Raw genomic sequence first — 14,149 nt, 5'->3', positions numbered from 1 at the left:
TCTGGTCGGCTGATTTAAAAAGGTTTTGATGCTGTCTTCCTACCGGTGTGGGCAGGACGACAGCGCCATCTGCAGTCCGACTTCTTCAGGACAGAATCCCAGGTGTGTGAGAGTAAAAAAGGAAAAAATAAAAATAAAAACATAAACAAAGGAAAACAACAGGTGAGAGAGAAAGAAAAACAGAACCAGAAAAACAAAAATAAAACGGGCATGGTAACATTATCGTACATCAGGGGCATAACAGAAAAAGCACAGAGGGCAATGAGAAAACATAATAACACACCAGTGAAACCGAACAGAAAACTAAGGCAATTACTCGTCCACCGAAAAGATAAAATAGATCCAGAGCATGAATGTAATGTCATGTACGAACAGTGTTGGGAAGGTTACTTTTAAAATGTAATCCCCTACAGATTACAGATTACATACACCAAAATGTAGTTTGTAACAGAATCCATTAAATTACTTAAACTGAGTAATGTAATCTGAATACTTTGGATTACTTGATTTGCTGTAGAGAAGCAAAGACGAGGATATCATAACATAAGATGTTTTGTCTGCTAAAAAAATAAAAATAAAAAAAGCCCAGACTTAACCATATTAAAAATATTACTGATAGAAGAGGAGGAGACACGGTCCATGCAGCATGGTTTTAGTCCAGTTAAATCCTGTTTTAGACCTGTTTTAGACCTGGTTTAGACCTGGTTTAGACCTAGTTTAGACCTGGTTTTTGTCCTGGTTAAGACCCGGTTTAGACCTGGTTTAGACTGGGTTTAGACCTGGTTTTAGTCCCGGTTTAGACCTGGTTTTAGACCTGGTTTTAGTCCTTATTTAGTCCTAGTTTAGTCCTGGTTTTGACCTGGTTCAGACCTAGTTTAGAACTAGTTTAGTCCTGGTTTTGACCTGGTTTTAGTCCTGGTTTAGACCTGGTTTAGACCTGGTTTAGTTCTGGTTTAGACCTGGTTTAGACCTGGTTTTAGCCCTGGTTTGAACCTGGTTTAGACCTGGTTTAGTGTCCGGCAATGAGTGGAATTACCGAAAAAAAAAAAAAAAAAAAAAAAAGGATATAGCCTGAAATGTGAAAACAGTAAAATCCCGCCGTGTAATCCATTTATTTCAACAAAGTAACTGTAATCCAATTACCACTCACTGAAACAGTAACTGTAACCGAATACAGTTATTCGTAATTTGTACTCTGATTACGTAACTCTGGTACATGTAATCTGTTACTCCCCAACACTGTGTACGAAATATCCTACACGTCCTGCAATAAAACATGCATTGGAGAAACAGGGAGGGCGTTCAGTACACGAAAAAAGGAACATAGGACAGAATGTGAGAAGGAAAGAGCAAAGGCGTGCACTCAAGCAACAAAACACAAAGCAGAACAGGAACAACTCAAATCGTCCATTTCTGACCACTGTAAAAGAGAGAACCACATTATGTACTGGGACAGAGGAAAACAAACACCGTCGCTGGACTCAAGAGGTAATCGAAATACAGAAACATGCCCACGGGACGATAAACTGGGACGAGGGGGCTTGTTTACTCCCACACACCTGGGATACTGTCCTGAGGATGTCGGACTGCAGATGGCGCTGTCGTCCTGCCTCTACCGGTAGGAAAACAGCACCAAAACCTGTTTAAATCCGCTGACCGAACACGTTAAAGCAACATCACATGACTGAGGAAGAGTGGTAGTGAGCACTCGAAATTCAGGTATGAAAACAAACTCTTAGTCTGAAAAAAGAACCTAATAACACAGGTGTATCAGCCAATCAGGGACATGCATCAACAAAGCACCGTATCAAAACAAACACGGCTGCTTACGAGGAAAAAAAGAAAGGTAAAAGAGACAAATGCATCGCCGCTATTAACCCGAGCAGTTTCTTTTGTTGCTCGTGCTGCTTTAAGGTCAGCCGGCTGCCGGGGAGATGGATGGTTCCTTCCTGAGTGCTTTTATGAGGCGAGGGGTGCAATAAAACAAATAATTGAGTTAACATAACGATAAGGGTTCTGTGTTCGGCTCGGCTCTGTTTCACGGCGCTGAGAGGCTCCGTTCAGTCATGAGCCGAGGACTGAGCACTTCCAGGAGATCATTACACCTCACACAAGTCAGAGCAGAGAAAGTACAATGGGCCAACAAATCTAGTGATGGAAAATAATGAAGACGAGTTATGCTTTTTCGGGGTAGTTAGTATTAAACTCTTAAAATGAGATATTGTTCTAAAACAGCTTCACAGTAGAAACAGGGATATTGACTGGTAAAAAATGATAAAACTGATCGGTCCCGACTCTCTAAAAGTACACTGCAGCAAGTAACGGAAATTTTCAATCTGGTCTGTCCGTATCCATACAAGGACAAAAAAAAAAAGGAAAACAAAATACCCCATGGGACCAGAAGTGTAGTGGGCATGGTACGTGGGGGTATGTCGTCCAACCACTTCTATATAAAATAGCTACAACTTAAATGTCAAACCAGAGCTATTGAACCAGGACTAAACCAACACTAAAACAGGTTCAGGACTAAACCAGGACTGAACCTGGACTGAACCAGGACTAAAGCAGAAGTAAACCAGGAGTAAGACACTCTGCTCCACAGCTCGGAGTTCTCTCTCTTGCTCTCATGTCTAAGATTTGTCTTAGTTTAGTCCTGGATCAGTCCTGGTTCAGTTCTGGCTCACTCCTGTTTTAGTCCTGTTTTAGTAGTCTGATTTAGTCCCTGGTTTAGTCCTGGTTTAGTCCTGGTTTAGTCCTGTTCCTGTTAGTCCTGGTTTAGTCCTGGTTCAGTCCTGGTTTAGTCCTGGTTCAGTCCTGGTTCAGTCCTGGTTTAGTCCTGGTTCAGTCCTGGCTCACTCCTGTTTTAGTTCTGTTTTAGTCCTATTTTAGTCCTGATTTTGTCCTGGATCAGTCCTGGTTTAGTCCTGGATCAGTTTAGTCCTGGTTTAGTCCTGGTTCAGTCCTGGTTCAGTCCTGTTTTAGTCTTGTTTTAGTCCTAGTTTAGTCCTGGTTCAGTCCTGGTTCAGTCCTGTTTTAGTCTTGTTTTAGTCCTAGTTTAGTCCTGGTTTGGTCCTGGTTTAGTCCTGGATCAGTCCTGGTTTGGTCCTGGTTGAGTCCTGGTTGAGTCCTGGTTCAGTCCTGTTTTAGTCCTATTTTAGTCCTGATTTAGTCCTGGTTCCATCTTAGTTCAATCCTGGTTCAGTCCTGGCTTAGTCCTAGTTCAGTTCTATTTTAGACCTGGTTCATATGTTGTAGTCTATGATTTATGTTCTGTAGGTGATTATGAACGGCGTTAATGTTAATAACATAATTCTGCATCATTTTGAGTAAAAAAAAAAAAAATAAAAAATACTGGACTGGCGCCTTTATGTTTGAGTGAGTGAGTTGAGTGGGTTAAAAAAATCCACTGCATGCGACTGAGAAACACTGCGTATCTCCACAGAATCAATGACCAAAGCACTAAAATCTGAAGTGATAGAAATGATTCAAAATGACGAGTGACCAGTGAGCTCCTTCGTTTCTCTGTGTCACTGAAATAAACAAATCTGATTGGTCAGACGTGTTTGGGCCTGGCTCAAGGCACATCAGACGGCGCGGGGACCAGACCGATGTCCTTCTGTATAAAAAAATACCAGAGATATCAGTCTGGACTTGCCCGGCGACAGAACTGATGGAAAAAGTTTGCCGGTGTCCGTGCTGCAGCTGTTTGTTCGCTGTCATTCCTGTTCTGTACTCGGCAAGAGCGCATTCAATCTTCATGCCAGGATGATTGAGTAAAACATTAGATTAGATTTCTGGCCTGTATAAAGGAACATCTCTCAGACCAAGACGCGAGTAGACTTTGATAACACCAGCCCAAGTCAACGGCATGGGAACAATAGCGTGTTTCTGAGACTGTCAGCGCTCCCTGCAGTCAAAACCCGTCAACAGAGCGTTTCATTTCTCTGTCCGACTTATTCTGCTTTCAAAACAACTCCTCTCGGGCCCTTCTATCTACTCAAATCTGCCCTTTCTGTCTGCTCATTTCCAAACAAAGAGTGAGATCTTGACACGTCTCCCAGAGCTGCTCATTGTTTTTGGTTGGTGTTCCTCAGGGGTCACTACTTGTCCCCGCTTTGTTCTTATTTGTATCGTGTCGGTTGTCGATTCTATGTAGTGACAAGAAAAGTAAAGCAAAACATAAATAACTTAAAGATGTTGTTTCTGATATTTACTTTTCAAAAACATGAAAATCAGAGCGAGTTCATTTTAAACTTTTTATTTTGCAGTGGTCTAAAGTTGTTTCTCACTTACACATATGTATTCAGAATAATAACAAAAATGTATTAACCCAATAGTATTCATTTAACACGTTTTAGTTCACAATTTGTTTATTAGACGTTATGTGATATGACGACAGGATTACGTACTCATGCCGCTATTTCATTGGCAACAATAGACAAACTTTGAAAAACTTTTCAAAAGGAGCTTACTCGGCTTCATCTTCAATTAAACTTGTCTTGGTCCTGACTTTCTAAAAGTAGAGGATTATAACAGGACTAAACCAGGACTAAAACAGGACTGAAACAGGACTAAAATAGGACTGAACCAGGACTAAACCAGGACTGAAACAGGACTAAACCAGGACTGAACCAGGACTAAAATAGGACTGAAACAGGGCTAAAATAGGACTGAACCAGGGCTAAAATAGGACTGAACTAGGACTAAACCAGAACTGAACCAGGTCTAAACAAGGACTGAACCAGGATTGAACAAGGACTAAAACAGGACTAAACTAGAACTGAACCAGGACTAAAACAGGACTAAACCAGGACTAAACAAGGACTAAAACAGGACTGAACCAGGACTAAAATAGGACTGAACCAGGGCTAAAATAGGACTGAACTAGGACTAAACCAGGACTGAACCAGGACTGAACCAGGACTAAAACAGGACTGAATATTTTCCAAACTCAAAGTATTAAATTTAACTCATTTTAGTTCACATTTTGTTTTAGACATTCTGTGATATAACTACTACTACTACTACTACTACTACTACTACTATTACTATTACTATTACTATTACTATTACTATTACTATTATTACTACTATTACTACTACTATTAATAATTAAGTATTTATTACTACTATTAACATTTTGCTTTAAGTTTGTAATAAACACTAAAAGATGATGAAAGGAAATGATGATGGAAAAAAATATTAGATAAGTATAGTGACTAAAAATGTTTATGAAAAAATGAGAAAAAGGAAGAGAGAGAGAAAAGAGGAATTTAAATTATAAATCGGCCTAAATATTAAAATGAGGGGATCTAGCGGTGTGTTTATGCTGCACTACCACATTAATTTAGTTTTATTTTACTAAATTTGTGTCAGTGTGTGAATTTGTTGTGGGTGTTGCTTTGTTTTTATGTTGATTTTATGTTTATTGTATTCTTTTAAATGTTATATTCTGTTGTCTTTAATAAAAATGTGCTTTTTCTTGCAGACAAGCCCGAAGTGAAGATCGTTGTGGAGTTTCCTCAGGGTCTGACAAGAGAAGGAGAGAACCTGGAGCTCACATGTCAAGCTAAAGGCAAACCAGAGTAAGTGAAGCGTGTTATATTCTAAGGCATATTATAAATTAGATATAACGAAAACTATGTTGCAGTGTGTTATGTTATCTTTGTGACTCAGTTCCATCACGCATTTGTCGTAAATAACAACTTTTTAGCCGTATCTCCTTCCTGCTCTCACTCATGTTCTTGTCCAGGCCTCAGAGAGTAAAGTGGGTCAAAGTGGATGACGACGTTCCCTCCCACGCCGTCATCACCGGACGAGATCTGTACATCGAGAACCTGAACAAGTCGTACAACGGGACGTACCGCTGTGTGGCCGCCAACGCAGTGGGAGAGTCCTATGACGACTACATCCTCTACGTTTACGGTACATTTACACACGTCACTTTTATTGTAGCCTAACACTTAGTACATGTCGATTTAGACTTAGACAAGCTTTATTAATCCACAAGGAAAAATGCTTGGACATAGTAGCTCACACATCACTTAACCAAGATATTACAATAAGAAAGAGTAAAAATATAAATAAAAGATAATAAAAGATGTTTAAAAAGTAGAAAACATTGCAAGAGACTGATGTCAAATAAGACATACCGTATTTTTTGGACTATAAATTGCTCCAGACTATAAGTCGCACCAGCCAAAAAATTTATATAAGTTGCACCGAACTATAAGTCGCACTTTTTGTGGAAATTTATTTAAAAAAATCAGAGACCAGGAACCGACATTTCATTTTAAATGTCAAGTTCTAGTAAAAACAATAAAACAGAGAACAACAGACTGTTAACGTCACATATGAACAGTTCTTCAGATAAACTATAACATAAACAACAGAACAGAACAAGTTTACCAAACTCTCCATCTCACTCCAAATCACTAAATCCATTCAATTCTTCATCCTCGGTGTCACTTCTGAACAACTCGACCTCGACCTCCGGAGGTAAACAGAGCGCCGCTTCCTCTTCTGTGTCACTGTCGTCAGACTCAGCATCAGTTCCAGTTAGAATTATTCGGGCCTTTCTGAATCCCGACAGGATGGTTTCGGTGTCACTGAAGTTCAGGCTTTGTCGATCCATCCAGTGACTTCCAGGAAAGTTACATGGTGCCCAATTTCCATAAAGCAGTGTTCTCCATTCCCGCTTTCTGCCAGTTCCTTACAAGTTTCTCGCTCACTCCAAACTTTCTTTCTACTGCTCGATTACTGTTTTTGGCTGATTATTTCATTACTTGCAGCAGGACAGAGGCTCTTTCTGCAGGAGACATGTGCAGTAGAGTGTCGTGACAGTGGTACAGGAGGAACAGGAGCAACAGATACTGACACACAAGACTAGAGCGCCCTCTCAAGTCTGTCAGAGTGAAAATTTTAATATATACTGCAAGTTGCACCGGAGTATAAGTCGCAGGTCCACCCAAACCATGAAAAAAAGTGTGACTTATAGTCCGAAAACTCCAGTAATTATATAAATGTATATGTACAAGTAAAAGAAAATATAGAAATATAGTAATATAAATATATTTCAGCTATATACAAGAGGTCGTAAGGAGAAGCAGTGCAGAGATCGTCTTGTATCCCTCACTGAGCACAGCGCCTCTGTATCTCTATAAATAAATAGGTTATTTTCACTTTCTAGAAAGCAACAGGGATGTCAACTTCATTAAAAATATTAAGCTATTTGAAAGCGCTGTGCAAATGTGAAAACAGAACTAGAGTTTGCAGCATTCAAAAGTTATTCCTCACATACCTTATACATTCTGAGCATAATTATTCACCACGATGAGTTTATAAGCACTTTTCACAACTGTCAGAGATCAGTGTGGAGTTTTGCCATGACGGTAAAGCTTGCATTGTCACATACCGTATTTTTCAGACTATACTGCACACTTAAAATTCTTCTAATTTTCTCAGTAATCAACAGCGCGCCTTATAATCCTTATGTATTAATTCTGGTTGTGTTTACTGACCTCGAACTGGTTTTATGTGGTACACGGCACTCAAAAATCTGTCAAAATGTTTTAGTATGACTTTGGTAAACTACAAAGTGTTTTTTAATTTTTTTTTATTTATAATTTGTCAAGTTTGAGGGATTGGATACCCAGCACATCCACAACAAAACAGACTTAACTAAATATAGAACTAACACGCATACAAAAAAAATAAAAATAAATAAAATAATAATAATAATAATAATAATAATAATAATAATAATAAATAATAATACAAAAAAAACAACAAAAAAAAAGCAAAGTCTGAGCATATGGCTGCTGTAGTCAGGAGCCTTGCAAAGTCCAACATAAACTGAACCGCATCATCAGCATCATCGTCTTCGTAGGAAATTTAAAAAACTTCAATTATCCCCCCACATTCACATTCATAAGCCACATTCACCAAGACAGGGAGGCAACGCCGGGTGAATTACACCACGATCTGTCGACGGATCGTGGACGCCTGGGCTAAAGGATCAGTCTCAAGTGTCATCTGTTTGTTTCGCTTAACGCTCCTTATAATCCGGTGCGTCTTATGTATGAAAATAGACGAGGGAACTCAACATTAGTGATATTGCACATTATAATCCGATGCGCCTTATAGTCCAAAAAATACGGTAATCATTTTCTTCATCAGTTCCTTCTCTCAATAATTGTTACGCTGACATTTTATCGAAGTGACTAGATCCCTTACTAAACAATATTTATTCAACCACACTACAAAATCAGCAGACTAACTCTACTAATTTTAGCTCAAATAACAATTACTACTCCATTTATGTCTTGTTCTTCTTTTGCAAATCACATTAACATCCATCAAGGCCTGGAGGTGTTGTTTCAAGGTTTCTGTTGTTTGAAATGCCTCAGGTGTACAACAGAATGTATGCTCCCTCATCCCAGTTTATGGTCTATGGTACATTTTCAGATTTTAATAGCTTCTCTTACCCAGCAGTGATTCTTGTGGAGTTCATCCTTATTATTTCTTCAAAAAGATAGAGGACCAGAGAGGAGATTGACCAGTTTGTTTTTTGTCACGGCTGATATGGATTGTTGAGAATCCAGAGAAACTGATGGCCTATGAAATCTGCTGAGAGTTTTGGCAAATTTTGATCATTTTCTCAAATTATCTCATTTGAATTTAGTATAAACTCATGCATGACCTTGTTTTACCACAAAATGGATAAGAGAGCAGTGCAACCACATTTTTGCAGTTCTGTCGTTTCATTTAAAATTTACTTTTCATATAAAGTAATAAGTAGCTGATTTGGCCAAATGAAATATAAAATCAATCTGCAAAAATATGAACCAACTGATATGTCCAGACCAAACATTTCCTTGTAAGACTTTACATCCGGTGTCCTGTCGATTTGAGCTCCCTAGTGCTAATGCGCTTGCACACGACCCCCAAGCACTGTTAGCGTTAAATTACCATCGATTTGAGCTCCCGAGGCAGAAGTGGAGTAACGAGTAACGTTTTAAAAGTGTATTGGTTTTATTGTATGTTTTGACCAGTGTTAGATTTGCGGCAGAATACCAACATTACATGACTGAAGAGATTGGATTTAATATTTGATTTTATCGTTTTATCATATTTTATTTTGTTTCCAGGTGTAGAAAACATTGTAACTTTGTTTAGAAAGGCGATGTATACATAAAATATCACTATTCACACTGTCGCATGTGATACTTATTAAATGTAAAGATTTTAGTGTTTCCAGTCATTTCTTTCTCTTCTATAGCGGGAGCCTTATTTGATAGAGGATATAGGCCTGTCGGAATGAGCTACCTCTACGCAAATTCATCTGAATTAGTGAATAATGATGATTCTACAGTGGGAGCATAATTCAATGGTGAAATTGTCCTGTCGATATGTGCTGCGTTTAGTCAGAGCCCTGTTAGAGCAGAATACGACTGTCCAAATGAACTACTTAAGAATATTCATAAAAAATGTGTTGAAATTCGAAATAACTAAGGTTTAAAGTTTGAGAAACCTGTGCAAACATCAAACCTGCATCTCTGATCCAAAGAAATATGTTGTCAAACTGAGGAGGTTTGGCTTTACTGAATCTATACAAGTGTACACGGAAAAACATAAAGTTGCTTATTTCGACGGGGCAGCGTGAATCAATAGACGTCACTGTGAATTTAGGCTGCAGGGGAGCTCATTTCGACAGAGCAGCCCATTTTGACAGAACACCGGCTTCTATACTGCACATATATACATGGACGGAAGATAATTTGCTAAGAATGTACCTGTAAATTTAACCTAACCCACATTTAATATTAATATGTGTATTAATTCTCAATAACCCATGACCCTGTCCTTTGCATGAACGCCTCCTCGCACCTCATGATTATAGTTTCATTCTTCTGCCTGTTGCTCATTTGTTGTCACAGTCACTAACATGTTTAATAGTTTAATGTCTGTCTATGGATTTCTGCAGTGTGTTTAGCTTTTAAAATCCATAGCCAGGCCCAGGAATTTAACAACATTTATTTATTTTGAATATTAAACAACATCGATGTGTGATCATACTGTCATATAATGCTGTTTTATTTCCATTTTGATTCATTAGTTTGTTCAAAAGGGCACACTGAGCAATACCCAATACCAGTATCAACAAACTGGTATCTATATTTGCTGATACTGATACTGGAACTGACTTATCTCCCATCCATATTACTTTATGCACCAGAATTACCCTGTTGTGAGTGTATTTTACTTCATTCACAATCAGGTTAAACTACTACTGGTGCTGTTTAAACATACAGTATATGACCACTCAAAAGTTTGGACAAGCTCTCATTCAATGCTTTGTTTCTTACCACTTTATGTATTTTATATACGTACAGAAGAGATTCAGATATATGCACTTATGTATGGAATTATTTAGTAAAGTTAAATAGATCTACTAAATATTTATCGACAAAGCAAAGGGTGTTTAATTTGAGGATTTGGTTATAAAATATTAACTTAAGTTCTATTTGCTACATAAATATAGGTTCCGTGCTTCCACTCAGTTTCATTTCTCTCCAGCGACTAGGTCAGGAATCAGAATACACTAGACGGTTTTGCAAGAACCGCGGAAGTTGTTGACGCGCACCGGCCAATCAGCGAAGAGCTGTGAAGCCATGACGTCAAACTCGTCTGTCTGGGTCCCTTTTGTGGAACAGCGCAACAGTAAACAAAGCGGTCGAGATGGATGTAGACGAAGACAGACATTCTGTGTTGGCAACGACTCCCGAGATCGAGGATTTACAGCCGGAACAAAGAGAATGTTTGGTGAATTTTATCAAGAAGAAAGACGTTATTGTCCTTCCTACGGGATTTAGCGCATTACAAACGTCACGACCAAACAACAGCGATTGGTTAAATTTAAAAAAAGTACCCGCCTACTGTAGAGCGAACGAATCCTAATGTTGCGAGGTCAGACAGTTTCTACGAAGTAAATCCGGCTGATGAATCAGGCATAACATAATTCTATATCTTACTTCATATATTTATGTAATCTGTATCGTATCTAAAATTTAGAAAGTACAGGGTTTCAACGGTCACGGAAATCCTGGAAAAGTCATGAAAATTGAAAATGATATTCTCCAGCTCTGAGGAAGTCATGGAATTTTGTAAATTCAATGAAAGTTTTGGAAAAGTCATAGAATTTTAGTGTCTCTTTCAGGCAACTACAGCGTTCTATTAAGTTCTCATTAGGATATTATGATTATTTCCAAACATCCGCGCCTTTTGTTTAAAGGAGACGACAAATGCACTGACAGTATTTTGAATGTTAAAAAACTATAATCCCAAACCATAAGGTGAGTGGAAAGAGTTAACATTTCATATTTAGTCCTAATAGTAGGCAGTAGACGCGCCTCCAACCCCATCAAAAAACGACTGCGCGCACCTCAGTCCAGAGCGCCCTATACACGAATCCACTCGGGTGTCCCAGCACGACTTCAGTAAACTACAAAGCCACACCACCCGCAGAACACACAAACACACACGGAGCAGACAGCGACCGCACAGAGAAACACACCCACAGACACACTCATCACTCCACGCCGACGAGGAATGGAACGGAGGAACGAACCGAAAAAGCGAGCGCAATGTGCCACTTCTAGACACAACTGAACAACTGAGTCACTGCGAAGACGCCGACAATCCACGCCACAACCAAGCCCCCAGGTTCCAAAATGGCTGACCATTCAAGTCAATGGGCCGAATGGACCGAGCATGCGCAGTCGTGCTCTTTTCTCCCGCGGGCACACGCGAATGCACGCGAACGCACGCATGGAGCGCGGGCTTGTGTATTGCGTGATCGCTTTGACCAATCAGAGCGAGAGGAGCTAGAGTGGAACCGAAGCTAACAATTATAAATCGTTTTTTTAAGACAACTGAAGGATTTTGAGCTGAGAAAAAGTGTATCATCTAAAAATAGGTAAAAAATCACCACAAAATCCAACATTTTTGAAAGTTGAACGTCCCTGTCAGCCGAAGACAAGCAGTTTGTGATTATATTGCGCTCTATGAGAAAAATCTTCTCTCGGCACATGGGACTTTTTCCGCTGTAGTACCAGTGAGTGGCCACTACGTCAACTCGAGGCAGCTACAAGCAGCAACACTGAATCCAGTTATTTTAATAGATCCATGGCCACAACTGAACAAAGCCCAGAGTCATCGTGAACGCGCCAAACAAAGTCCCACTGACCCATCACACTGTTGGGTTTCCTTTAAAGTCCGGGGCGGTTTATTTGTGAAAAAAGTTCGAAAATAGACCATTTAATGACAGTGCGTCTTATAATCCAGATGAAAGTATTAAACAGAAAAAAAAAAAAAAAAACTGAATGAGAGAGTGTGTCCAAACTCTTGACTGGTCATGTTTGTTTTGGATGGGAGAGTTACAGCGACCCGTGAGCCCTGTCCCTGTTTTTTTTTTTTTTTGTTTTTGTTTTTTGTTTGTACTCATTGGTTTCTCCCTGTGTGTTGTGTCATGTGTTTCATCAGATGCTCCCACCACCACCCCCATCCCCACCACCACCACCACCTCCACCACCGCCATGCCCACCACCTCCCCGCCCCTCCCGGAGAACCACCCAGGTACAGTACGAGTGCACGCAGCCTTTTCATTCTGATCTGCTCATGCGGCTCCACGACATGATCACCGCGGAAAGAGCGACGGGGAAGAAGTGCTGGTCTGGAGTTGTTTTATGGTTTTATTTTATTCAACCAGGTATAAATTCAATTGAAATAAAAAAAAGAAGAATAAATTTTTTCAAGGGACTCCTGGCCAAGAGGCGGCAAAATAGTTTGGAAATTGTGGATGTCAGAGAGTGTTTTTGCCACCATTTTGCCATTGATGACATTTTGGACACCCTTACATCTGTCTTTTCCCATCTACTTCCACATCTCTCACTTGTTCTAAAATAAATAAATAAATAAATAAATAGGACACACTCATTCACTCATTCATTTTCTGGTAGAGGGTCCATTAAAAAAACAAAACAAAACAAAAAAACGAGAGAGAGAGAGGTTAAATGTACTGTATGTAACTTTCAGGAGGTGTCACCGTGAAAATAGAAAAATAAATCCAGACTTTAGAATATTTTCTGTGGAGAGAGATAAACTTTAAGCCATGCTGCGGAATAGAACATTTCCATGAGAGAGTCAGGTCAGAGTAAGAAGGTTGTTCAGTGCAACAAACAATAACAAGGAAACAAACAAACAAACACACACACACGCATATCTATTTTTTTGGCGTAAAGCAGGGGTGTAGTGGGTGTGGTACGTGGGAGTACGCCGTCCACACACTTTTCCCAATATAAAATATTTAAAAGATAACAAATATAAAATAGCTACAACTTAAATGTCAAACGGGGACTAAAATAGGACTAAAAGAGGACTAAAACAGGACTGAACCAGGACTAAAATGGGATTAAACCAGGACTAAACCAGGATTGATCCATGACTGAACCAGGATTAAAACAAGACTAAACCAGGACCAAAATAGGACTAAACTAGGACTGAACCAGGACTAAAACAGGACTAAACCAGGACTAAAACAGGACTAAACCAGGACTAAAACAGGGATAAAACAGGACTGAACCACAAGGAATAAACCAGGACTAAACCAGAATTGAACCAGGATTAAACCATGACTAAAACAGGACTGAACCAGGACTGAACCAGGACTAAACCAGGACTAAAACAGGACTAAACCAGAGCTGAACCAGGACTGAGTGTCGGGACAGGCCTGCATAGACTGGTGCAGAGCTCTGCGCCCCACGTTGCTTTGATGACACCCTGCTCCATGGGCTCAGATTTCTATCTCGCTCCCAAGTCCAAGATTAATCCCAATTTAGTCCTGGTTTAGTCCTGTTTTGGTCCTGGTCTAGACCTAGTTCAGTCCTGTTTTAATTCTGATTTAGTCCTGGTTCAGTCCTGTTTTAATCCTGGTTTAGTCCTGCTTTAGATCTGGTTCAGTCCTAATTTAGCCCTGTTTTAGTCTTGATTTAGTCCTGGTTTAGTCCTGGTTCAATCCTGTTTTTGTCCTAATTTAGCCCTGTTTTTGTCCTGTTTTCAGTCCTCGTTTAGTCCTGTTTTAGTCCTGATT

General features: G+C 39.5%; 1 protein-coding gene across 3 annotated transcripts in view; it reads left to right on the top strand.

Annotated features, from left to right (window-relative positions):
• Window positions 1–14,149, top strand: part of cadm1a (cell adhesion molecule 1a) — a 360,817-nt gene that overhangs the window by 328,027 nt on the left and 18,641 nt on the right. For all 3 annotated transcript variants that reach the window (XM_055148412.1, XM_055148413.1, XM_055148410.1), the window contains 3 exons: window positions 5,489–5,585; window positions 5,753–5,925; window positions 12,544–12,636. In XM_055148412.1, the coding sequence (XP_055004387.1) occupies window positions 5,489–5,585; window positions 5,753–5,925; window positions 12,544–12,636 (363 nt within the window). The remainder of the gene's footprint in view (window positions 1–5,488; window positions 5,586–5,752; window positions 5,926–12,543; window positions 12,637–14,149) is intronic.

Source organism: Boleophthalmus pectinirostris, unplaced genomic scaffold, assembly GCF_026225935.1.
Source record: "Boleophthalmus pectinirostris isolate CB_2022bp ecotype Guang Dong unplaced genomic scaffold, ASM2622593v1 HiC_scaffold_12, whole genome shotgun sequence".
In the NCBI taxonomy this organism is placed as follows: domain Eukaryota; kingdom Metazoa; phylum Chordata; class Actinopteri; order Gobiiformes; family Gobiidae; genus Boleophthalmus; species Boleophthalmus pectinirostris.
Note: the sequence above shows the minus strand (reverse complement) of the source record. Positions and strands in the feature narration are given on the sequence as shown.